The sequence below is a fragment of the Bufo gargarizans genome, chromosome 3 (genome assembly GCF_014858855.1).
Source record: "Bufo gargarizans isolate SCDJY-AF-19 chromosome 3, ASM1485885v1, whole genome shotgun sequence".
Lineage (NCBI taxonomy): Eukaryota > Metazoa > Chordata > Amphibia > Anura > Bufonidae > Bufo > Bufo gargarizans.
In genome coordinates this window covers 289,819,428-289,846,571 of record NC_058082.1, presented here as the reverse complement: position 1 = coordinate 289,846,571, position 27,144 = coordinate 289,819,428, and the positions used below count along the sequence as shown (strand labels likewise).

The 27,144-nt window shown below is 45.3% G+C and overlaps 1 protein-coding gene across 1 annotated transcript in view; it reads left to right on the top strand.

Annotated features, from left to right (window-relative positions):
• Nucleotides 1–19,528, top strand: part of INTS2 (integrator complex subunit 2) — a 39,803-nt gene extending 20,275 nt beyond the window's left edge. Inside the window, exons 18-24 of the mRNA XM_044284737.1 lie at nucleotides 1,136–1,261; nucleotides 1,348–1,552; nucleotides 1,645–1,824; nucleotides 5,088–5,195; nucleotides 15,217–15,322; nucleotides 16,298–16,474; nucleotides 18,617–19,528. Coding sequence (XP_044140672.1) covers nucleotides 1,136–1,261; nucleotides 1,348–1,552; nucleotides 1,645–1,824; nucleotides 5,088–5,195; nucleotides 15,217–15,322; nucleotides 16,298–16,474; nucleotides 18,617–18,789 — 1,075 coding nt within the window. The 3' untranslated portion in view covers nucleotides 18,790–19,528. The remainder of the gene's footprint in view (nucleotides 1–1,135; nucleotides 1,262–1,347; nucleotides 1,553–1,644; nucleotides 1,825–5,087; nucleotides 5,196–15,216; nucleotides 15,323–16,297; nucleotides 16,475–18,616) is intronic.
• The last annotated feature ends 7,616 nt before the right edge of the window (nucleotides 19,529–27,144 follow it).

Sequence of the window (27,144 nt, the reverse complement as noted above, 5' to 3'; positions counted from 1 at the left end):
GTAGTAATCTTGAGGTCATAAATACTGTTATTACTGAAGTCAAGTACATACAGTAAGGATTATTCTGAAATGTCACCTGCTGATCATCTGTCTAAGGGGGTCACAGCACTTGCGTGAGCGCTGCGGTGAATGGGATGAGTCGTTGTAATTACCCTGCATCAGCGCTATAATGTCGATGGCTTGCAGGTAAACTTTGAAGAGGAAACAGTGCTGCACGGTGGGGGTGCTTGAAGTCAGACCCCTGCTGCTCTGATATTGATAACCTATCCTGAGGGTAGGTCATCAGTGTCATTAGAGCACACAAAACCTTTAATCTTTTATATAAAAAAAATAATAATATTGCATTGACCGTTAAAGGAGTTTACTGAGATCTTCTGTTCCTCTGGATAGGTCATCAGTCATCCGACACCCAGGACCCCTCCGATCAGCTATCTGAGAAGGCACTGGTGCTCGCAATTGCACCGCAGCCTTATTTCCGCTCACCAAGCACAGCGCCGTACATTGTATAGCAGCTGTGCTTGGTATCGCAGCTCAACCCAATTAATTTCAATGGGGCTGAGCTGTACCTAGGTCATTTAACCGATGAATGTGACGTCACATGGCCTAGACAAAGCTGTGACAAGGCTGGGGTCCCAGGTGTCAGACTCCAACAATCCAATACTGATCTAGAGGATAATCATCAGTTAAAAAAATATCATACAACCCATTTAAAATATATGACTACAAGGTTTGAATTATCTTTGATTTCAGATGATTTTTAAGTATTTTGAAATATTACTCTTTTTTTTTTTTAATTAAGTAATTTTTTATTAGCATTTTTTAATATTACAAACGTAAGGCCCCAACCCCCACATACCCTCCCCCCACAAACCATCAATGTGATGCCCTCCATCTTGAAGTATTACTCTTTAGCAGGTGCTATACTGGAGCAGATTTTTTTTTTTTTTTTATACGTTTTGTATAATGTCATTGCTCTCTCTTTTACAGTTACATTATTTGAAAGTACTTTTACCAGATTTGATTTTGTGACATGAACTCCACTTCAAAATACAGCTTAATAAATGCAATTGGTCTTGATGTATTAGCTACAGCGATAAAACAATATGACCCACTTTGACATCCTTTTCATTTTCAGGCTGTGGGTGATGACTGTAAATGCATTACAACCTTCACTAAAATTGGCTCGGAGTCATAAGTACTCTCAGAATGATCTCATGATTGACCCTTTAATTGTCCTGCGCTGTGATGCCCGAGTACTGAGGTTAGTTTCTACTTGCTTCTTTAAGGTATGATTTGTTGGCCTGTGCAGATTTATACAGTTCCATAATGCTTTTTCTCTGTTGCCAGATGCCCACCTCTAATGGATATCACATTACACATGCTGAATGGCTACCTTTTAGCTTCCAAAGCTTACCTGAACTCTTATCTTAAGGAAACTGCAGACCAAGATATTAAACCTTCTCCCAGTAATGCAATGGCAACTCTAACAGGTCAGACAGAAACTATGGAGGTTACTAGAGAAGAGCTAAAAAATGCTCTGCTTTCAGCCCAGGTAACATTGCCGTCCTCACCTGTAAGTGTCCTTGCTGTCTTGTATCCTGTGCGCTCCCCATTTTAATAAACATGGAAAATATGTCTTATTAGGATAGTGCTGCAGTGCAGATCTTGCTGGAGGTCTGCCTTCCATCAGAGGACAAAAATCAGGAGCAGCTGGAAGAAGACAGTCTGCTGTGCAATCTACGAGAAGTACAGTGTCTCATATGCTGTCTCCTGCATCAGATGTTTATAGCGGACCCAAACATTGCAAAACTTGTTCATTTTCAGGTATGTATAACGTTTCATAGGATAACAGATCCTGCCACCTGAAGAATTATAGATTTGCACAGCTTGCTTGTTTAACAGTGTGTACATTGCCTTGTGAAAGGACTCTGACTCTGAGAGGGACCCTCTTGTCCTTACAACCTGGAATTAAAATGGGTTTGGTGGTGGTGGGGGGTTAATACCTTTTGATTTATGCATACCCTTTTGAAGGTACAAAATATATTTTTTACTGTGACATAAACAGTAACTTAGTGTGTGTAAGAAGCCCCCTCACCCCCATGAAAGTCAATACTTTGTTGGGTCCCCTTTTGCTGCAATTACAGATGCAAGTCTCTTGGTGTATGTCTAGGGCTGCAGTAAACGATTATTTTAGTAATCGAGTATTCTACCGATTATTTGTATGAGTACTCTAATAAGAAAAAATGAATTGATAGACAAGTTTTTATAAAAGAAAACCATCAGACCCCCTGCCATCAGTCCCCAACACCCCTAGTTCCCCCTGTGCGATCAGCCCAAGTGCATCAGTTCCCCCCAGTGGCATCAGCTCTACTATTCCCCCGTGCCACCAGCTAAAACTCTCATCAAATGAAATGATGATCGGAGTCGGACACGTCCAGCATCCACCTCACATCAGGTCAGAGAAGTCTGCGGACAGATCTCCAGAATGGAGAGGATCTAGAAAGCTTTCTAAGCCCTTTGGTACTGCTCAGGGATTGCTGGCACCATTCATTCTGTAAGTCAGGTTGTCACACTGGAGCCCTGTGACCCAGCACACATCTATGTCAGAAGATTGTTCAGGCCGGAGCCCCCCTTTAATCAGGAGGCTCTGAGGAGCCATCAACATGTCCGATCCGGTCCTCCGCCAATGTGCAGGGAGGAGGACACAGCCCTCTCCATGGCTGGTACCTGGTTTCCAGTCTCCGGTCCGGTGTCCCAGAATCCCGGATGGCTTTGTTGTCTCCGTGAACCTAGCTAGCCAGCCATGCCAGTCAACAGTGGGCTCTGGTGTGGACCGCATTCCTCCCAGTATAATCCCCCAGTGCACGGGCCGCACCGCCCTGTCGCTGCGTCTCTTTTCTCTCAGGTTGCTGTTGTCAAGTGTAGCTGCCAGTAACCAATCACAATCCGGAGCGCCAGGACCCCAGGCAGAGCTGGCTGCAGATTTGCCTGAGAGGGTGTGGTACAAATTATGGGGATGTGAGGCGGGTCACGTGACCACTAGAGTGAGACGCTAAGAGAGGCTCGGTTATTATACTGTCTGGGAGAAGCGTGTGACCACGGAGCGGTTAGTAATAGCAAGCGCTTCACTCCCGCTCCATGGTCACATGACACGAACGAATCCTTGATGCAAAAAATTCGCATCAAGTATTTTTTTGTGTCGATTTACTTGATCCAATCGAGTAATCGTTTCAGGCCTAGGTATGTCTTTATTAGCTTAGCACTTCTAGACACTGGGATTTATTCCCATTCTTCCAGGCAAAAGTGCTCCAACTCCTTCAATTAGATTGGTTTGAATTGGCGTACAGAAGCCTTCAATTCATACCACAAATTCTCAATTGGAATGAGGTATGGGGGTTAACAAGGCTGTTGTAAGACACTTGAATGTTTACCCTTAAAACCCTCTAGTGTAGCTCTAGCGTTATTTAGGTTCATTATCCTCCTGCAACTTGAACCTCTGTCCACTCCAAAATTTCTCTCAGACTGAAACAAGTTTTTCTCAGAAATTACCCTGTATTTTCTGCCATCCTTCTTTCCTCCAATCCTGACCAGTTTTCCAGTCCCTGTCGATGAGCAGCCTCTCTGCCAGATGTTGCTGCTACCACCATGCTTCACTGTGGAAATAGTGTTCTTGGGTGACTAGAAGTGTTGAGTTGCAGAGCTGGTTGGAGGGGGATCTGACCACTGTTCCATAAAGTCCCACTGTGGAGTTTATGGCTTGTAGTGGTCCTGTGGACAGATACTTCCATCTCATCTTTGGAGCCCCGTCAGTGTTTTCCTTGGTGTGTTTGTGAGTTTGGTGGGTGGCCTTTTCTTGTCAGGTTTGTAGTTGTGCCATATTCTTTCAATTTTTTTAAATAATGGATTTAATGGTGCTGTGTGGGATGTTCAAAGTTTGGGATATTTTTTTAACCCAACCCTGATCTGTGCTTCTCCATAACTTTGTATGTGTCCTGTTTGGACAACTCCTTGGTCTTCATGTTGCTTGCTTTAGTAGTGTTGCAGATGCAAGGGACCTTTCAGAAGGGGCATTTATACTCACATCATGTGACACATCAGGTTACAATTTAAAGGGGTTATCCAACCCCTATAACACTCCCCAATGTCTGGGCCCCTCATATAGATTAAACTTACCCTGCTCCACGACACCCACGCCGCTCCTGATCTCTGCATGGCCGCTGCTGCATCTCCCTGTCATACAGACTAAAATATCTGGCGACGGGGAGAGCAGCCAAAAGCAGGCCGCAACGGGGACTAGCCTCCCTAATATCGCGGGTGCCGGGGAGCGGGGTAAATATAATCTATCTGAGGGGCCTGGATATTGGGTAGGTCATTAGGGGTTGGATAACCCCTTTAATTGCACACTGAGGGACCTTATTCAACCAATTGTGTTCCTAGATGGAACAAAAAAATGGAAAAAGAAAGATGGTGCAGGTGTGAACATGGCCTTAATTCTTCTTCTGATTATTATTCTGTATTAGTTCATTATATAAAGCCAACTTATTATGTTGCAGTGTACAGCAAAGATCTTCAGTTTATGTTCTACAGGATCTAATTGTTTTGTCTACACATTGGTCCACATATATTTTTCACTTTATATCAGTTTTTACTTCAATTGTGCTGATTTTTAAAAGTGCACTGAACATGCAACACAGATACGCATATTTTATTTTTTTGCCTTTCTCTAAAAAATTGATGGTTAAACATGGGCCTGGTTTTGCAGTAGACAATTATCATATGGAGTAAGTAAAAAAAAAAAAAAAAGATAATATATATATCTATATACACACTCGGCCGCTCAATGCAGGCATAAAAAGAAGTTCAAACATGCAGACATTTTCAGATGTACCATATTTATTAAGAGGTGTGCAGTTTTTAATACAATTTTCTTCAACTACCATATCCAAATACACTGATGTACAGCAATATATGTGGGGCATTTTTTCTTTGGGTCGTTTCATAGAAAGCCAGTGGATACTGAAGTATATAACAGCATTGATTGAAGGTAAATTTAATTAAGTTATTTCTTTTTATACCCTTTCATTCAGGGTTACCCTTGTCAACTTCTGCCTCTGACAGTTGCAGGAATCCCATCAATGCACATCTGTCTTGATTTTATTCCTGAACTTCTCGCACAGCCAGAAGTGGAGAAACAGGTAAACACAAGTAATTTGTCTTTTTCAGTGCATGACTTATGTACATTAGCCCGAGCAAGAAGAAAAGAAACGCCAATATGCTACTGCATATTGCAGTCAATGAAATACATTTTGCAAATATTCTCACACACGCAGACATAGTTATACAAACAATCATTGAAAAAAAATAACGCACCAAGAAAAAGTTGGAATTGATTTAAGGGCTCTTTCACACTTGCTTTCTTTTCTTCCGGCATAGAGTTCCGTCGTCGGGGCTCTATGCCGGAAGAATCCTGATCAGTTTTATCCTAATGCATTCTGAATGGAGAGAAATCCGTTCAGGATGCATCAGGATGTCTTCAGTTCAGGACCGGAACGTTTTTTGGCCGGAGAAAATATCGCAGCATGCTGCGCTTTTTGCTCCGGCCAAAAACCCTGAACACTTGCCGCAAGGCCGGATCCGGAATTAATGCCCATTGAAAGGCATTGATCTGGATCCGGCCTTAAGCTAAACGTTGTTTCGGCGCATTGCCGGATCCGACGTTTAGCTTTTTCTCAATGGTTACTGTGCCGGCATACATACATAATTCCTCTGGGTAGCCATCTTATATGCTTCTGGCCTATGTAAAAAGCTGTGAACTCTCATCTTTCTGAAGCCTGGGTCGCCTATGATATAGATGGACACTTTTATTACCACTACTCTGTAAGGCCAGCAATAAAAGGTCATAAAGGCTATACCAGGCCCAGCTCATCCTATAAGATAAGATCAGCTCGCTGTCAAGCCTGGCTGGAGCGTGACGTCATTAATTTCCAGGTCTGGTTTGAGGAGAGCTAATAGCCCTTAATTAGCTCTGGGCATAAAACCAGTCCACTTTCATATTTCATTTATGAAACAACTTATGCCCTTTCTGACACCAGATCCAGGCTCTACAGAGTATTGTGGTTAATTAGGTATCAAATATGACTAGAGGATGTGATTCCTTAGCTGACCTATGGGTGGTAGAAGAACTACAGGTCCCAGCATTACCGTGTGTGGTCTCATTCTGTAGGTAAATAAATAAGGATCGCAAATATGTATTCTGTATAAAAATATGCCGATGTATCAAGGAGATACGAGCTTAAGTATAATCCTCATTGTAGGAACTGAACTTTGATGGGGTCATAAAACACTTGGAGGCCAATCCCTAGGATTGACAGTCACTCTGCTGCCATTGGCTGACAGGAGTAAGTCTCCTGCCCATGGCAGAGTTCATAAAAACCCATGCACAAGGACAGAGGAGAGAGACCCATGGAACATCACCAGACACTTCATTGGACATTGACGGCATATCCCTGTATCAGAAGAACTTTGAGGGTCTCCCCTGATACATACTGAAAAGGGGTTTGCAAGGATTCAAAAAGGACATATGAACGACCATCTGAAACCCTCCAGAGAAACTAAGTATTCTTTCATCTTTTTCCGTTTCATTTGAACTGTCGTGATTATTTATATTGTTATTATTATTCTGTAGATTTATAGTCATTTTCATTAGACTTGTATGCACTGCTTTTTACCGCTTATTAAAGATTATAAAATCTAAATAGCCAAGTCTTCCATATTCTAAGCTGCTGAACAACGTACCTTGCCTTTGAAGAGACGTTACCAGGTAGTTAGTTAAATTGCATTTAGGAATTGTAGCTGGGGGTGATTGACTGCGGTTGGTCAGTAAGTGATATCCGGTTCATCCACCCATCTGTGTGATAGTGAATGACCCGGATAGTCGGCTCGTGGACCGGGAACCCACGTGGTGGCAGTTACCGAAGTGTAGTGGGGGGTGTTAGCCGAGTGGTAATACCCCGGTCACGTGAGGTCTCTGTGTGTGCGCAGACTCCGTCACAGACCACTACGTCACAGCTGTGGGATCCGGAGCGATCGGATCCATAGTTCGTGACATTTTTCTGGTGGCAGCGGTGGGATTCTGTATGCTTAGAATATTAGTGCATGAAGTTATGTCCATAACTCTGTACTAAAGGATTGAAAAATTCTGGAAGACGAAGCACAGTGCATTAGTTTTGATAGAATAATAATTCACGACAGTCCCCTCCCCTCTCTCTTGTTTTCTGTCCTATCTTTTATTTGGCAATAATGTCCGAATCCGTGAATTATGACGCCCTGAGCGTGGCTGATATCACAGCTCTGTGTGAGCACAAAGGCATCCAAGTATATGGGAAAAATAAGACTGTCCTTATCCAGGAGTTATCCCATGTGCACGGAGGAGTCAAGAGTCATCCCTGCAGGATTCAGAGAATGGAGGAGACTCTGGGGCCCCTGAGCCAGGTGACCCCTTCCAGAATGAGGATGATGAACTGGGAGGAGGACAGCCTGCTGGGGCTTGCAGTCCTCTAGCTGGACATAACTCTGTCTCTATGCCATCCCAAAATGGGCTGGACCAACTAATGCTCAGTAACCCGGACTTATATTTTCGGCTGCTGGAGGCACGTCGTGCAGAGCGTAAGGCTGAGCTCGAGGCTGCAGAGCGCAAGGCTGAGCTCGAGGCTGCAGAACGCAAGGCTGAGCTCGAGGCTGCAGAACGCAAGGCTGAGCTCGAGGCTGCAGAACGCAAGGCTGAGCTCGAGGCTGCAGAACGCAAGGCTGAGCTCGAGGCTGCAGAGCGCAAGGCTGAGCGCGAGGCTGCAGAACGGGAAGCTGTCCGCAGGCATGAACTGGACCTGGCCCGAGTACAGCTTCAGGGGTCCGACCGGCATGCCACAGCCACAGGCCCATCCCTGATGGTCAAGCCAAAACTGCCTGTGATGGAGTCTGAGAACTGTGACATTGATATTTTCCTGCATGCTTTTGAAACCTCATGCCAGCAGTACCAGGTACCAGAGCCACAGTGGGCGGGACATCTAATGTCCGCACTGAAGGGCAAAGCTATGGAGGCCCTGGTCGGACTACCATTAGCAGAGCGTACCAGTTACGCGGTCATCAAAAAGGCTATTCTGGTCAAGTACCAGCTGACTCCAGAGACTTACCGTTTACGGTTCCGGTCCCTGCGGAGAGGGCCCGGAGATACTTTTATGGACCATCTGGGCAAGTTGCAGACCACCTTCCAACAGTGGTCTGATCCCCTCACAGAGGACACCAAGCAGTCCCTGGCGGATCTGATGGTCCGAGAACAGTTTGTCTCCAATTGCCCCACAGATGTGCAAAAATATGTATGTGAGCACAAGCCGAAGAGTGCGCGAGAGGCGGCTGAGCTAGCCGATGAATACGTCACCATGCCCAGCACTCGGGCATTCAAAGACACTCTGTCCCGTCTGGGAGGAACCTCTTCATCTGCTTCTTCCTCCCGGCCAGCTTTGTCGGTTCCTGTCCAGCGACCCTTTCACAGGCCTGCACAAAGACCTGAAGGAGTCAAGCCAGCACCGACAGACGTGCGCAAGTGCTATGCGTGCGGCAAGCCAGGACACCTCAGCCACTCGTGCCCGGAGAAGAAGACAGCACCCCCTGGCAAGCTTGCCCGCAACCCATCATCTGTGCTGTTAGTGAATGGAGCTGCAAGACACACCGCAGACAACCTACAGTCGGTTACTGTGGGCAACCGATGCACCACAGGCTTCCGCGATACAGGAGCCGAAGTCACACTAGTTCGGCCTGAACTAGTGGATGACGCAGACCTTATTCCCGGCAAAAGCCTCACCATCACGGGAGTTGGGGGGGTGAGCCCTAATGTTCCCCTAGCTCGTGTTTTCCTTGATTGGGGGGCTGGGAGTGGAGTAAGGGAGGTGGGAGTCTCTGCGGAGATCCCCACAAATGTTTTATTAGGCACTGACCTAGGACGATTGGTCTCGTGCTACGTGCCCCCTGGAAGCACACAGGACTCACCCGTCCCTATGGAGGTCCCTGGACATACCGAGGTACTGTGCAAGGATGTTTGCGTAACATCAGATAACCTCGGGGATGGACCTCGGGAGGTGGGAGGTGGGGTGTGTGGGAGCAGTTCTCCTATGACAGGAGATGTAGAGGGGATGGCGGGTGTATGTACACAGGTAGCGGACATGTGTTTAACTGATTCAAGTTGTGCAAATGTTAAATGTGATGACATTATTGTGCCTGTGTTGCCCGTCACTCGCAGGGCTGCAAAAGCCGCAGCGGAACGCTCCATTGGGGAAGAGCAAGTGGAAGTGTCCCCTTCCACTGGTTCGGACCCTGTGGACTTAACCGCGTCAGAGCCTCAGCCACTGTCCCTGTTCGCCACAGGACAGCTGGCTGGGACTTGTAGTGCCGCCTTTGAACAGGCCCTGAGAGATGACCCTACCTTGGAGCAGCTAAGAGGGTTAGCTGCCAGCCCTCCCACTGAGGGAGACAAATACCGAGTGTGTTGGGACAATGGGAAACTGTATAAGGAGGACATCTCCCACAGTGACAGTAGGGTGGGGCCACTCAAGAGGCAGCTCATTGTACCTGTGCAGTTCAGGGAACAATTACTGCAAGTGGCTCATGAGATCCCCTTAGCTGGTCACCTGGGAATAACCAAAACAAAGTCCCGGGTGATGCAGAATTTTTTCTGGCCTGGCCTCGGGGCAGATGTCGCCAAGTACTGCAGGTCCTGCGACACCTGTCAGCGAGTTGGCAAAGCAGGAGACCGTCACCGAGCTCCATTGAATCCCTTACCAATAATTGATGAACCCTTCAGGAGGGTGGCTGTGGACATCATTGGTCCACTGGCCATCCCCAGCAGTTCGGGTAAACGGTTCATATTAACCCTGGTGGATTACGCGACGCGCTACCCGGAAGCAGTGGCGTTATCCTCCATTAGGGCGGACAAGGTTGCAGACGCCCTGCTGGGGATCTTCACGAGAGTGGGGTTCCCAGCTGAGCTTCTCAGCGACCAAGGACCTCAGTTCATGTCTGAACTAATGCAGGGGCTCTGTAGGAAAATACAGGTGAACCATATCGTAGCCAGCCCTTACCACCCACAAACAAACGGCCTCTGTGAGCGCTTCAACGGGACGTTGAAGCAGATGCTGAAGACGTTCGTGGAGGTGCAAGGGAAGGACTGGGAACGATATCTACCACACCTGCTATTTGCCTACAGAGAGGTTCCCCAGGAGTCAACCGGGTTTTCGCCCTTCGAACTCCTGTATGGTCGACGAGTAAGAGGTCCCCTAGACCTAATCAGAGAGTCTTGGGAAGGCAGGGTTGCCGGAACTGAAGTCTCTGTAGTAGACTATGTCCTCAGGTTCCGAGACAAAATGGAGTCGCTGGTAGGTCTGGTACAGGAGAATATGGTGCAGGCCCAAAGCAAACAGAAGCAGTGGTATAACCGCACTGCCCGAGAGAGAATCTACCAGGAGGGGCAGAAGGTCTATGTCCTGCTGCCAATGCGGCAAAACAAACTGCAAGCTGCATGGGAAGGGCCGTACCCCATTGTCAAATGTCTGAGTAAGGTAAATTATGTGGTGGGCCTTGGAGAGGGAGGTAGGAGACAGAAGACGTTTCACGTCAACATGCTCAAGGAGCATCACGAGAGAACGCCACATGTTATGCCGGTTTGCAGCCTGCCCGAAAGGGAGGAGGCCGACCCCCTACTAGATCTGCTAGCTGACACTCGAGAGTTGGAGGTGGACTTAACCCTCAACCCTCAACTCTCGTCCCAGCAGAGATCTCAGCTCTTAGAAGTGTTGACGGCTCACCGTGACACTTTTACAGGGAAACCCGGGAGAACACACCTTGCAGTCCATCATGTGGACACAGGTACACATGCTCCCACCAAGCAGTCCGCCTACCGTGTCTCACTGGAGGTCCAGGCAGACCTCAGGAGGGAGATCGAGGAGATGAAGCAGCTCGGGGTCATTCAGAAATCCCACAGCGCTTGGGCCTCACCGGTGGTTCTGGTCCCGAAGAAAGATCAGACAACCAGGTTCTGTGTGGATTATCGGAAACTGAATGCCATCACAACCTCGGATGCTTACCCCATGCCCAGGATTGATGAACTGTTAGATAAGTTGGCAGGAGCCAGCTACCTGACAATCATGGACCTGAGCAGGGGGTATTGGCAGATTCCCCTGACCTCGGAGGCTCAGGAGAAGTCGGCCTTCATCACCCCTTTCGGCTTATACGAATTTACTGTAATGCCGTTTGGGATGAAGAATGCGCCAGCCACCTTTCAAAGGCTTGTGAATGACTTGCTGGAAGGACTAGAAGAATGTGCTGTCGCCTATTTAGACGACATTGCCGTGTATAGCCCCACGTGGAAGGAGCATCTGGTGCACCTGTCGCAAGTACTTGACAAACTTGCTGCGGCTGGACTAACTGTTAAGCCTAGCAAGTGCCAGCTGGGCATGAATGAGGTCACTTACTTAGGCCACAGAGTAGGAGGAGGCACACTGAGGCCTGAAATAGAGAAGGTGAAAGCCATTACGAGATGGCCAACACCTCTCACCAAGAAGCAGGTCATGTCTTTCTTGGGAACGGCCGGGTACTATAGGAAGTTCATCCCGAACTATAGCGCCCTGGCCAAGCCTCTGACAGACTTGACCAAGAAGAAGCTGCCCAGGATGGTGTCATGGACGCCGGAATGCGAGCAAGGCTTCCAGGCCCTGAAGGATGCACTAGCCAGTGCTCCTGTGCTTCAGGCCCCAGATTTCACTCGGAAGTTTGTGGTCCACACGGATGCTTCCGCCTTTGGTCTGGGTGCAGTCCTGAGTCAGGTGAACCAGGCCGGGGAGGAGCATCCTGTACTATACCTGAGCCGTAAGTTACTGGCCAGGGAGACCAGCTACTCCACAATAGAGAAGGAGTGTTTAGCTATTGTGTGGTCCCTGCAAAAGCTACAACACTACCTGTATGGACGCAATTTCACAGTGATCACTGATCACAATCCCCTCAGCTGGTTGGCACGTCTCGCAGGACACAATGCGAAACTGCTGAGATGGAGCCTGATTTTGCAGCAGTACAACTTCACCGTGCAGCACAGAAAAGGTAGTTTACATGGAAATGCCGACGGGTTGTCGCGGCAGGGAGAATCGTCCGGAGACGGCTGGGTTGCTGGGGAATAGGCTTGTGGCCATTTCCCCAGGCAACCTTTTAAAAGAGGGAGGTGTGCCGGCATACATACATAATTCCTCTGGGTAGCCATCTTATATGCTTCTGGCCTATGTAAAAAGCTGTGAACTCTCATCTTTCTGAAGCCTGGGTCGCCTATGATATAGATGGACACTTTTATTACCACTACTCTGTAAGGCCAGCAATAAAAGGTCATAAAGGCTATACAGGCCCAGCTCATCCTATAAGATAAGATCAGCTCGCTGTCAAGCCTGGCTGGAGCGTGACGTCATTAATTTCCAGGTCTGGTTTGAGGAGAGCTAATAGCCCTTAATTAGCTCTGGGCATAAAACCAGTCCACTTTCATATTTCATTTATGAAACAACTTATGCCCTTTCTGACACCAGATCCAGGCTCTACAGAGTATTGTGGTTAATTAGGTATCAAATATGACTAGAGGATGTGATTCCTTAGCTGACCTATGGGTGGTAGAAGAACTACAGGTCCCAGCATTACCGTGTGTGGTCTCATTCTGTAGGTAAATAAATAAGGATCGCAAATATGTATTCTGTATAAAAATATGCCGATGTATCAAGGAGATACGAGCTTAAGTATAATCCTCATTGTAGGAACTGAACTTTGATGGGGTCATAAAACACTTGGAGGCCAATCCCTAGGATTGACAGTCACTCTGCTGCCATTGGCTGACAGGAGTAAGTCTCCTGCCCATGGCAGAGTTCATAAAAACCCATGCACAAGGACAGAGGAGAGAGACCCATGGAACATCACCAGACACTTCATTGGACATTGACGGCATATCCCTGTATCAGAAGAACTTTGAGGGTCTCCCCTGATACATACTGAAAAGGGGTTTGCAAGGATTCAAAAAGGACATATGAACGACCATCTGAAACCCTCCAGAGAAACTAAGTATTCTTTCATCTTTTTCCCTTTCATTTGAACTGTCGTGATTATTTATATTGTTATTATTATTCTGTAGATTTATAGTCATTTTCATTAGACTTGTATGCACTGCTTTTTACTGCTTATTAAAGATTATAAAATCTAAATAGCCAAGTCTTCCATATTCTAAGCTGCTGAACAACGTACCTTGCCTTTGAAGAGACGTTACCAGGTAGTTAGTTAAATTGCATTTAGGAATTGTAGCTGGGGGTGATTGACTGCGGTTGGTCAGTAAGTGATATCCGGTTCATCCACTCATCTGTGTGATAGTGAATGACCCGGATAGTCGGCTCGTGGACCGGGAACCCACGTGGTGGCAGTTACCGAAGTGTAGTGGGGGGTGTTAGCCGAGTGGTAATACCCCGGTCACGTGAGGTCTCTGTGTGTGCGCAGACTCCGTCACAGACCACTACGTCACAGCTGTGGGATCCGGAGCGATCGGATCCATAGTTTGTGACAGTTACCATGGCTGCCGGGACGCTAAAGTCCTGGCAGCCATGGTAAAGTGTAGTGGGGAGCAGCATACTTACCATCCGTGCGGCTCCCGGGGCGCTCCAGAGTGACGTCGGGGCGCCCCAAGCGCTTAATTCACGTGATCGCATGGCACGTCATCCATGCGCATGGGGCGCTCTGACGTCATTCTGGAGCGCCCGGGAGCCGTGCGGACTGTAATTATACCGCTCCCCGCTCCTACTATGGCAACTTGGACTTTAATAGCGTCCTGGGTGCCATAGTAACACTGAAAGCATTTTGAAGACGGACACGCTGGATCCGGACAACGCAAGTGTGAAAGAGGCCTAAACTTTGTGTGTGAATGTAATGATGATACATATAAGTGATTACAATATTAGAATGAAAGGATACATTTATTGAGGCTTAGTACCTTGTTGGGCTCCCTCTAGCCTGGATACAAGATGAGATACAGTTGGGCATGGAGGCATACAGATTCTGTATAGTATCCTGCAGCACATTTGCCCACAGATTTTACAGCTGATCCCATAAATGCTTGATTGGTGATAAATCTGATGACCATGCAGGCCAAAGAAGTGTTGTAATCTGGTGGAGACATTCCAGGGAAACCCTTGCTATGTGTGCGGGTGAGCGCTAACCTGATGAAAAATACCAGTTGGAAGCCCTGCCATGAGAGGTAACACGTGGCCACAGGATGTCCTGCACACATCACTGAGCTGTTAGTGTTATGAAATCATTACTAGGGCTGAGCGACAATAGTTCTGCAGATCATCACACCAGCAGTAAGAGCACTGCTATTCCACAGCAAAGGCAGGATTGAAGTGCTCAATACGAGGCCTCCATATTCTAACCTAACTGACGTCAGATCCCAAACAGAACATGGATTTATCTCTAAAGACGATATGGTTTCAGGTCATAGCAGTCTAGGTTTCTCATTCACAACACTGCTGTAAGCAAAGGCGACAGTGGCTGGTTTTCAGTGGCAGGACACAAGATGGGCAAAATGACAACAAATTTTCTTCTGCTCAGTGCATGGAAATGTTCCGGGCAGGGAAAGGGTCTGTAATGAAGGAGCTGTCTACGTCTGGATGGTGGACAATGAAACTGTAGATGCTACTCTTGCTTGTCGGCGGATCAAATAATCCTCTCTACTGGTGGTCTGTCTGGGCCGTCTGGTGCATGTTCACCATGTGTGCATGCCCTCATGTTACCACTGCTCACAACACCTGCTAACAGCTAGGTCAGAATTTGTTGAACTGCTTCTCTCAGACTGTCAGGCCCCCTCTCTAAGTCATCTAGGCAAAAACAATCTCTCATCAAAAGTTACACTACCCAAAAGTAGCCTCTGAGAGCCTTTTTTAGGGCAGTGTAGGAACCTCCTTTGGCAAGACCCATTGACTAATCGGCCCATACTTGTAATCATTTACATATCTACCTGACATAACCGCATGCCGAGTGAGTACTTGTATAATTATAGTATACGCATTTGATATACACATCATACATTTATATAGCATGTATGAATTTGGACATAGTTATAAGAAGGCAATTACTAATATATGTATTTTATTATTACAGATATTTGCAATCCAACTTCTTTCACACCTTTGTATTCAGTATGCATTACCCAAATCTCTCAGTATGGCTCGTCTGGCTATAAATGTAATGGGGACACTTCTCACAGGTATATATATATTTTTTTTTTGTAAATGTAGTGGGTCATCATTGTTGACTTCTTACATACAGTAGAAGATACCAAATGATGCCCCCTTCTCTAACATTGCTTTCTACTTTGGCAGCTGCTTCACTATACAGCCTTTACTGCCCTTGCCCCATCTGCTTCATTTACTCTGTACATCTTACTTTTAGTACTAAGAGTCCTCTGCCTGTTATATCTCTGCTGTCTGTTCCATATATCAGGAGAAAGCAGTTTGAAACAGCAGAGAGCTGTCAGTAAAATTGGTAATGTATGCAGAGGTGGAAGTTCGTGAGGTTCAGCCTGAATAACCTGCAAAGCATTGGGTAATGGTGAAGCAAGCCTGTCGGCACTAAATGAAGTGCAGTCTGCAGGCAGCATGTTATATAGCAGCGGAGGCTGAGCAGATGGACAGTTTTTTGGGAAAAGTGTAAGCAAATCATGTAATTTATACATTTACATCTCTGCTCTTTCTGAGTTCAGTTGTATACCGGGACTGTTATCAGTGACTGACAGCTGTCTCTGTATACACACTTATACAGAGAATGTGATCAATCTCTGATAACACCTCCCCTGTGAACAATGAAGTCAGAAACTTCAGAGACATAAATTACACATTTCATTAAAATTACACATTCCATTCACTCGCTACAGCAGTGCCTGCACAGTCACAGTTCTGAAGCCGAAGCAGAACCTGTGCCCTTGCTTTGCTAATTTGAGCAGTGGAAATTGTCAGGGCTGGGCTAAATATCTTGCCCGGTCAAACTGGTGGCAGGTGGACACTTTTTCACCTGCAGGGTCAGCCCCTCACAGATGAAGAAGCCCTGCATGTATTCTAATGAACTGAAGACTAGCTTATCTGGATGGCATAAAAAATGTTTCCTAGTGTAAATTTCCATTTTTTAAACCTCAGTCTTGATTTGAACTTGTAAAATTTATTTGTATCTTAATATCTTGTTGCAGTGTTAACTCAAGCCAAGCGTTTTGTATTTTTCATGCCAACATTGCCTTGTTTGGTGCCATTCTGCCAAGCATTTCCACCGCTATATGAAGATATCATGTCACTGCTCATACAGATTGGGCAGGTCTGTGCATCAAATGTGGCTACTCAAACCAGAGATGTTGACCCAATTATTACACGTAAGTTCATTGTTAGCAGAAGAGACTGAGCATCTAAATCTAGCAGTGATTGTTGGTCCTTGTAAAGAAATTAGTTGAATCTGTTGAAACATTATCGTACTTGTGTAATTCCAAGTGGACATGTCCCTACATGTGAATGTCTATTGAGCCTTAGACACAAAGTTTTTTTTAGGGATCGACCAATATTGATTTTTTTAGGGCCGATACCGATAATCTGTGAACTTTCAGGCCGATAGCCGATAATTTATACCGATATTCTGTGAATTTTCATTTTTGCAAAAAAAAATAAAAAATCCTACCCAAATCTGCTGAAAATTAATATGTTTATTGTTAACGTGTAGGTAAATCTTTCTTTTTCATTTATAATTAATATTGTGGTGTTTATTTTTTTTTACTAACAGCCCCCTTAGGGACTAGAACCCTTGTCCTATTCACCCTGATAGATCTCTATTAGGGTGAATAGGACCTCACACACTCCCTGCTGCCCTGTGCTTTGTGCACACAGCAGCATAGAGGTCGGGAGCCGGCTATGTGATTCTGCAGCCAGCTCCCGCCTCCTGTCTATGAATGAATAAGAGAGTTATCTTAATTGGTGGCGCAGTGGCCACAACCCTGCCCCTCCTCTTGTCCTCCTTCCTCTCATTGGCGGCAGCACGATCCTTGCTCCTAGTACGTTATCGGTATATTGGCAAAATAGATGCAGATACCGATAACATTCAAAATCCTGAATATCGGCCGATAATATCGGTAAAACCCTAGTATACGGAACCATTCATTTCAATAGATCCGCAAAAAAACGGAAGGTACTCCGTATGCCTTCCCTTTCTGTATTTCCGCTTTTCTGTTCCATTCAAAAATAGAACATGTCCTAATATTGTCCGCATAACGGAGAAGGATAGTACTGTTTTATCAGGGGCCAGCTGTTCCGTTCCGCAAAAAACTGAATGCACGAGGACGTCATCCGTATTTTTTTTAGTGGAACTCAAAATACTGAAAAAGCCATACGGTCGTGTGCAAGAGGCCTTATACCATTACTTGATACTATTCTTCAGTAGAATACTGATGATATTTGGTATCTACAATTTAAATTTTCACATTATACTTGGATCTAGAACTTGCTTTAGTGATTTGCATTTTGGGAGATGTCCTATTTGCAGCAGATAATGTACTTCTATCTAATGTAATTGTTACAGGCAAATACAAATATAAAATCAGGCATTGTATAACATGCCTAGGCATTCTATAGAATGCATAAAAGTCTTCAGGCAAAGTATGAAGTGCTTAAAGGGATTCTGTCACCAGGATTTCACTTACTGAGCTGTTAACATGACCACATCAGTCTTCACGATTTATATTACAATATACTAGTATTACTGCCCTGTGTCTTGTAATTTGTATATAAAATCGCTTTTATTAATATGGAAATTACCTAAAGAAGGAACCCAAGGAGCTGTCCCTCTGTCCGTTAGAGCCCAGCCGCACCCCTTCTCCTTGAGCCCAGCACCGCCCCACTGCTAATTTATTCACTCCTCATCGCCGACCTCATATGCCTGGTGCGCCATAATCTCACGCATGCGCTGTGGATAGACATGTCAGCGCCCGCGCGGTGTCCTGGCATCAGCCTCATAGAATACATTGCGCATGTGCTGACTGGTCTTTCCACGGCGCATGCGCAAGATTACGGCGCACCAGGCATATGAGGTCGGCGATGAGGAGTGAATAAATTAGCAATGGGGCGGTGCTGGGCTCAAGGAGAAGGGGTGCGGCTGGGCTCCAACAGAGGGACAGCCCCTTGGGATCCTTATTTAGGTAATTACCATATTAATAAAAGCGATTTTATGGACAATAGTAGTATCTTTTGTTTTTCAGTAAGAAAGTTCTGTTCTTCTGCTATTTTATAACAAGAAGTGAAGTTTATTTTGCATGTCTTTCATGTTTTCACATCAATAAAGGCTTCTTTACATTTAGTACTTGTTAGCATTTCATACTTTGCCTAAAGACTACTTGTTAATATTTACCTTTTCTCAGCGGCATCCAGCAGAATATTAAATGTAACTTTAGGCTGTTATATGTGTTGATATTAATTTTGCAATACAGTTGGGATCTACTATGTTCATGTTGGATGCTGTTTTTTCTCAATAGGTTTGCAGCAGCTTAAAGAGAAACCAAAGGAACTCTCAGGTGCATTAAACCTTTTCCCACTTGCGGCTTCTGCAACAAAGGATTTGGAGAGTTTGGATCCGGATGTCCAGCTTTGTCATCAAGTTGAAAATACCATCATTGACATAATTAACATGAGTGTCACAGGAGTGTAAAGACTTGCTCATTAGGATTTATTAGTCCATCACTGGTTTAGATTTGACAGTGAAGAAACAGATGGGCACAGAAAATAAAGTAAGGCTTCATTCACACAGTCAGTGTTTGGTCAGTGATTGCCATCAGTGATTGTGAGCCAAAACCAGGAGTGGATCCTACACAGACATAAGGTAGAAGGGAAAGATCTGCACCTGTTCTGTGTTTTGGACCCGCACTTGGTGTTGGCTCAAAATCACTGATGTAAATCACTGACCAAACACTGACTGTGCGAATAAGGCGGAGTGATAGCTGTATTGTCCACTCCACATACATGTGTCCTTGGATACTCAGATACTGCGAATAACTATATGTGGAGCTTTATGTGCAAGAAGAAAAAATCCTGCTATTAAGATTTCATTAAGCATATATTGCGTCTACATTGATATGTGGCATTGTCCATTGCTTTTATAACTCGGCTTGTTTGTAATATCAACTTCAGGCTCCTAAGCCATGGAGCAGAACTGGTAGGACCCTAGAATTTGCTCCTGAATGCTTGCTAAGAGTGGATTCACATTCACCATTTCGTTTTACATACTTCTGATCCGTCACAAGAGCAGAAAAAAAAAACGGATCCTTTATTTTGAGCATCAGTTCTGCTAGTTTTGCATCCGTTTTAGCCATTTCCATCTGAAATACGTTATTTTATATGGAAGAAAAAGTCCCTTGTGGTGGACTAGTTTTCCCATCTAAAATAACGGATCTCAGATGGAAATGGCTAAAACGGATGCAAAATGAGGAGAAACCATCCTCAAAATAAAGGATCCATTTAAAAAAAAAAAGTTTTTTGTTCTTCTGATGGATCATAAGAACAGAAAACAAAATGGTAATGTGCTCCAGCAATATGCAGGTAAAACTGTCCCTGATTCAGCGGGACATGTGGCCATTCCTTTATTTTTCCCTAATGAAAGATTAGTCTTTAAACATTAGTGTTTTAGTGTGTGTCTGGCTGAAGACATGATGATGCTGTCACACATGTAACAGCAACCTAGGACGATATCAGACCATATGTTCTGCAGCCAAATGCTTAATAGAAACCAAGTGAAATTCTGAATTCTGTCCACAATATTTTTTCTACAGAAATGTTTTTGTACATTTCCCATATACAGTATGTCATATATTCGTGTGAATAGGTATAACAGGTTAGAGTGACACTCAACAAAAGCTGAAAACCTAGTGTGACATCAAAATCTTTCGCTGTTGACATCTACATTATTGAATTACATTTGATTTATTTTTTTTGGTAATATTTATAAAAGACATTTGGTGTCCAGGTCTATAAATATGGAAATGTTGCATCAGGTCTTCACTATATAAAATATTTTTTCCAGGTTTTCCACCATGTAGAAAGTCTAATGTGAAGCACTGTAAAATAAATTTATATTTTTTACTGTAACTTTGTATTTTTATTTGTATCGATGTTGAACATGGTAAATGGGGGAAAAAATACACCAAAAAAATTCAGGTGAGTCTATGACTAACAGCTCCTTTTGTATCTATATTCCTGCGTGTGTGCGTGGAGATAGATAACGGGAGAACATTAAAGGACTGTAATATTGATGGTCTATAGAATCTATTTAAGGAATCGGCGAACTGCGGCACTCCAGCTATTTTGACTCTACAGCTCCCAGCATGCACACTTCCTCATAACTTCCATAGAAGTGAATGGAGCATGCTGGGAGCTGTAGTTTCACAAAAGCTTGCGTTCCATAGGTTGCTGACCTCTGATCTATTTGATTATCTATCCTATGATAGCTCATCAGTATCTGATCAGCTAGGGTCTAAGGGCTTATGCACACGAACGTATTTTCTTTCCGTTCCGTTTTTTTTTTTTTTAAATGATTACATTTTGTGCAGTGCTAACTACTAGAGCAGCTAAACTAATCTCTGCTGTCATCCATACAATTCAGAATAAGGACTCTCTTAATTAATTTGTCTCATCTCTAGTTATTAAATGTTTGGTTCTGTTCACACCAGATTCCATTTATACTCTGACCGTATAGCCCAAATGTATCCAACTGTTTGCCAGTCACCTGAATACGTTTGGTATGGCACTTGCTAGTATTCACTGAATGGGTCTGCATCTGATCCACAAAATATGCGGATCTGATGCAGAGCAAAAATACGGTTGTATGAATCAGGCCTAATGCTGTGCGATCCTGTCAGAGGAGCTCAGGTAAGAACGGGACCTCACAATGCCGCACAGAGCAACTTTCTGGTATTGAACTCGCTTGTGTGTGTCTGGCCTAAGGAGTTCCTTTTCAGAGCATCTCCTTCATCCCATAAGAAATGAGGTCTACAATGATGCCAGGCTTCACGTGGCAAGAAGGCTAAAGTATTTTCTTCCTGCCGGGTCAATTATTTCAGGAATACCTAGTCCAGTTACCTTGTAGTAGCACATACGATTCAATAGATTTCACTTTGTCCTGCATCAGAGTTCCACCACACCCTGTCCAGACCAGCTCTTCATCAGAAAATGCAAGTCCACAAGTTAAAGGAGCATAATCTAGTTAGTCATATGACTGCTACTCACAGTTCATTTTGTTGAAAAGATACCTTCAATTCTTTATTAACATATTTACATGAGAATAGATCACAGCATATTCTTTGATCATAGAGAATGCCAGGTTTTCCCCTATCCTCCTCTGATGCAATGTTTTGGAGGACATGTCCCCTTCATCATGTGCAGCTAGATTGTGTAAAAGTGGTGAAAAGGGTTTTAATTAATGCAGGAAAAGATGGGATGGATCATCCTCCCAAAAAAATCCTGGCTCTCTCCAACTAGAATTTATACATTTTTGGGGAATCCTTCTAGAGTCCAAAAGATGTTTTCTTCTGGAGTGGAGGAGTTGCGGTCAAACCCAGTGGTAATCTTGTGGAAAGGAATGTCCATCTTGGGCTTCCTCACAGCATGTATTCTGCCAGTAGTCTGGGCCCAATATCATGAGTGGGATCTACAATAAGAAATCCTTGCAGCTTGGGAGAAGTTCAGGGGTTGTTTAAACCACAGGTTTCGACACAACCTTATGAGGGTTGATATGTTTAACCACTTAAGGACCACAGGTTTATACCCCCCTAGTGACCAGGCCCTTTTTTACAAATCGGCACTTTACAACTTTAACGGTTTATTGCTCGGTCATGCAACTTGGCCAAATGAATTTTACCTCCTTTTCTTCTCACAAATACAGCTTTCTTTTGGTGGTATTTGATTGCTGCTGAGATTTTTCGTTTTTCTGATATTAATCAAAAAAGGCCGCAATTTTCTCAAAAAAAGTGTATTTTTAACTTTCTGGTAAAATTGTTCAAATATAATTACATTTCTATACAACTTTGTGTCAGAATTTATTGTGCTACATGTCTTTGATAAAAAAAAAATCCAATAAGTGTATATTTATTGGTTTGCGCAAAAGTTATAGCGTTTACAAACTATGGTACAAAAATGTGAATTTCCGCATTTTGAAGCAGCTCTGACTTTCTGAGCACCTGTCATGTTTCTTGAGGTGCTAGAATGCCAGGATAGTATAAATAGCCCCCAAATGACCCCATTTCAGAAAGAAGACACCCCAAAGTATTTGCGGAGGGGAGTGGTGAGTTCATGTATAATTGCATTTTTTTTCACAAGTTAGCGGAAAATGACACTTTTTGAGGAAAAACAATATTAAGTTTCCATTTCTGTTAACTTCTGGCAAAAAATAAAATAAAAAAATCTCCCACGGACTCACTATGCCCCTCAGTGAATACCTTGGGGTGTCTACTTTCCGAAATAGGGTAATTTGTGGGGTGTGTTTACTGTTCTGGCATTTTGGGCGGGGCTAAATTGTGAGCAACCCTGTAAAGCCTAAAGTTACTCGTTGGACTTTCGTCCCCTTTGCGCATCTAGGCTGCAAAAAAGTGTCACACATGTGGTATTGCCGTACTCAGAAGAAGTAGGGCAATGTGTTTTGGGGTGTATTTTTACATATACCCATGCTGGGTGAGAGAAATATCTCCTCCTGGGTGTAAAAATACACCTCAAAACACATTGCCCTACTTCTCCTGAGTACGGCGATACCACATGTGTGACACTTTTTTGCAGCCTAGGTGCACAAAGGGGCCCAAAATCCAATGAGTACCTTTAGGATTTCACAGGTTCATATTCTGAACCACTGGATTCAGCGGGTGAGGCGTCCCCATGTTTTCATCCATCCACCAACTAAATTTAGGGGGTATTTCTCTGAGACTACCCAGGAAAAAGAGCACACCTGCCTAGTAAAAAGGAGTGCTTGCGAAGTAAAGCTGCGATCGCTAATACAGATCCAAAAAGCTCAAAAGTGGTCTTTAGACAGGTGTTGAAGGAAAGGGTGCGGGTGCGTTGCGGGAACATGCGGGATTTTTCCGCGCGAGTGCAAAACATTGTAATGCGTTTTGCACGCGCGTGAGAAAAATCGCCATGTTTGGTACCCAAACCCGAACTTCTTCACAGAAGTTCGGGCTTGGGATCGGTGTTATAAGGGAAAATAATAGCATTCTGAATACAGAATGCATAGTACAATGGCGCTGGAGGGGTTAAAAAAAATAAATAAATAATTTAACTCACCTTAATCCACTTGCTCGCGCAGCCCGGCATCTCTTCTGTCTGTCTTCTGTGCAGGAAAAGGACCTGTGGTGACGCCACTCCGGTCATCACATGGTCCATCACATGATCTTTTACCATGGTGATGGATCATGTGATGACCGGAGTGATGTGACCACAGATCCTTTTCCTGCACACAGCGCACAAGACAGACAGAAGAGATGCCGGGCTGGGCGATCAAGTGGATTAACCACCTCCGGACCGCCTAACGCAGATTCGCGTTCCGGAGGTGGTAGCGCTGCGCAGAGTCACGCATATACGCGAGATGACGCGCTTTGCCGGCTCGCGCATGCGCATCGCGAGCCGGCAAAAGTTAAAGGGGGGTCACGTCAGCAACCTGCCAGCCAGATCACCCCCTGCACCCCAATTAACCCTTTGATCGCCCCTGTCAATCACTAGTGAAAGTGAAAAAAGTGATCAGTGCAAACTGTCACTTTTTTTTTTTTTCACTGGTATTGACTGTTAGGTTTTAGGGATAGTTTAGGCCCCTTGGTTAGGTAGTTTAGGGATCAGTTAGCGCCAAGCCCACCGCACCGCAGTCACTTATTCGCTGATTAGCGTATCGCTAATCAGCTTTTGTACTTTTATAGTATCTGGAAGTGATCAAAACTGATCACAGTCAAATCTATAATAGTATTAGTGTCACTTTAGTTCACCCTCCACCCAAAAACGCAGTGTTTGCCCGATCAGGCCTGATCGGTCGCCCACACGTGCGTTCGCCCACACCCGCCCCGCCGCAGTGACCAAAATTTTTTTTTTTTGATCACTGCACATTCACTTTACACGCGCTGCGGCGATAAAAAAATCAGTTTTGATATTTTTTATCAACCGCAGCGGCCTCCGGTACTTCGCTAGCCTCCCATTTGTAAGACAGGCTTGCTTTTTTTCTTGGGTAGTCTCAGGGAATACCCCTAAATTTAGTTGCCCAAATGTCAAACAGGGGGTATTCTTCTGAAGAGGCCTACAGGCTTCTGACCCAGTCGGATGAGGAATGGGAACCCTCATCTGATGAATCTAGCGGGTCAGAATATGAACCTGTAGAAAGCAGTGGCTCTCTGACCCAAAGTTCGGACGAGGAGGTTGAGGTCCCTGATAGCACCAGGCGTACCCGGCCCCGTGTCGCTAGACCACAGGTTGTGCAGGATCCGCTTCAAGGGCAGCAGAGTGGGGCTGGCGCTGTCGGATTACGTGGTGAGGCATACACCAGCAGCGCAGCCCTCCCTGGACCTAGTACCAGCACTGCCGTAGAACATGGTGAAGTGGCGAGCACCAGAAGGGCAGTTGAAGCTGGTACGGTGGCACGTGCAGTAGTTACCCCGTCGCAGCCACCGCACAGACGGGCCCGTAGAGCCCCTAGAATCCCAGAGGTGCTGGCAAACCCTGTTTGGCAGTCCCCAACTTCAGCCGCACCTGTAGTTCCCCCTTTCACTGCCCAGTCTGGAGTCCGGGTTGAGACAGCTCAGATCGGTTCGGCCCTGGGATTTTTTAAGCTGTTCTTGACTGCGGAGCTCTTGGACTTAGTCGTGGCAGAAACAAACCGGTATGCCACTCAATTTATATCCGCCAACCCGGGAAGCTATTATGCCCAGCCTTTCCGGTGGAAACCAGTCCAAGTTTCCGAAATTAAAATTTTCCTGGGCCTTCTCCTCAACATGGGTCTAACCAAAAAGCATGAATTGCGGTCATATTGATCCATGAATCCAATTCATCACATGCCCATGTGCTCTGCTGCTATGTCCAGGTCACGATTTGAGGCCATCCTGCGTTTCCTGCACTTTAGGGACAATAGCACCTCTCGTCCCAGAGGCCACCCAGCTTTTGACCGGCTCCACAAAATTCGGCCCCTCATAGACCACTTCAACCAGAAATTTGCAGATTTGTATACCCCTGAGCAAAACATCTGCGTAGACGAGTCCCATATACATTTTACCGGGCGCCTTGGCTTCAAACAATACATCCCAAGCAAGCGCGCCCGGTATGGGGTCAAATTGTATAAGCTCTGTGAAAGGGCCACAGGCTATACCCACAAATTTCGTGTCTATGAGGGAAAAGATCAGACCCTGGAGCCGGTCGGTTGCCCTGACTACCTGGGGAGCAGTGGGAAGACAGTCTGGGACTTGGTGTCACCCTTATTCGGCAAGGGGTACCATCTTTATGTGGACAATTTCTACACAAGTGTGGCCCTCTTTAGGCATTTGTTTCTAGAACAGATTGGCGCCTGTGGCACCGCGCGAACTAGTCGCGCGGGCTTCCCCCAACGGCTCGTTACCACCCGTCTTGCAAGGGGGGAGAGGGCTGCCTTGTGTAACGAAGAACTGCTCGCGTTGAAATGGAGAGACAAGCGTGACGTTTACATGCTCTCCTCCATTCACGCAGACACGACAATACAAATTGAGCGAGCAACCCGTGTCATTGAAAAGCCCCTCTGTGTCCACGACTATAATGCGCTCATGGGAGGGTTGGACTTCAATGACCAGATGTTGTCTCCGTATTTAGTTTCCCGCAGAACCAGACGCTGGTATAAAAAGGTGTCTGTATATTTGATTCAATTGGCTCTGTATAATAGTTTTGTTCTCTACAGTAAGGCTGGGAGAACAGGATCCTTCCTCAAATTTCAGGAAGAGATCATCGAGAACCTCCTGTACCCAGGAGGTTCCGTGGCCCCATCCACCAGTGTAGTTAGCCGTCTACACGAGCGACATTTCCCCAATGTCATTCCTGGTACCTCAACCCAACCGTCACCCCGAAAAAGATGTTGTGTCTGTAGCAGGAGTGGAATAAGGCGTGACACCCGCTATTTCTGTCCTGACTGTCCTGACCACCCTTCCCTATGCTTTGGAGAGTGTTTCCGGAAGTACTGCGCTGCTGTCAGATTACACACAAGTCGGTGTATGCGGCGCTGCAAGACGAGATTTCTCCTCTGCAGTAAAAGATACGTTTGCCAAGGCATATGAGCTGAGGTGGCGGTGTTCCTATGCTTTGGCAAACACTTTGTATATAAAAAAAAAATCCCGGCAATGATTTATTCATCCACATCGATTGATGTGAATGGAGAAATCTGGTTTGCCAGGGCATACGAGCTAAGTGGGTATGGATGTTGGGCGGAGCTCCTATGTCCTGGCAGACGCCTTTCCCCTCCTTTTTTTTTGGGCAGAGATTTTTTCATCCACATTGATCGATGCGAATGAAGAAATCTGTGCCGTTCATTTTTTTTTCTTTCAGCCCAGAGGCTGAACGGAAAAAAAAATCTCATTACCTGTATGCTCAATATAAGGAGAATAGCAGAAACTCCTAATGCTGGCCATACATGTAATGATTGCAGAGACCCTCAAATGCCAGGGCAGTACAAACACCCCACAAATGACCCCATTTTGGAAAGAAGACACCCCAAGGTATTCGCTGAGGGGCATATTGAGTCCATGAAAGATTGAAATTTTTGTCCCAAGTTAGCGGAAAGTGAGACTTTGTGAGAAAAAAAATAATAATAATCTATTTCCGCTAACTTATGCCAAAAAAAAAAAATTCGATGAACTCGCCAGGCCCCTCATTGAATACCTTGTGGTGTTTTCTTTCCAAAGTGCGGTCACATGTGGGGTATTTATACTGCCCTGGCTTTTTAAGGGCCCTAAAGCGTGAGAAGAAGTCTGGGATCCAAATGTCTAAAAATGCCCTCCTAAAAGGAATTTGGGCCGCTTTGCGCATCTAG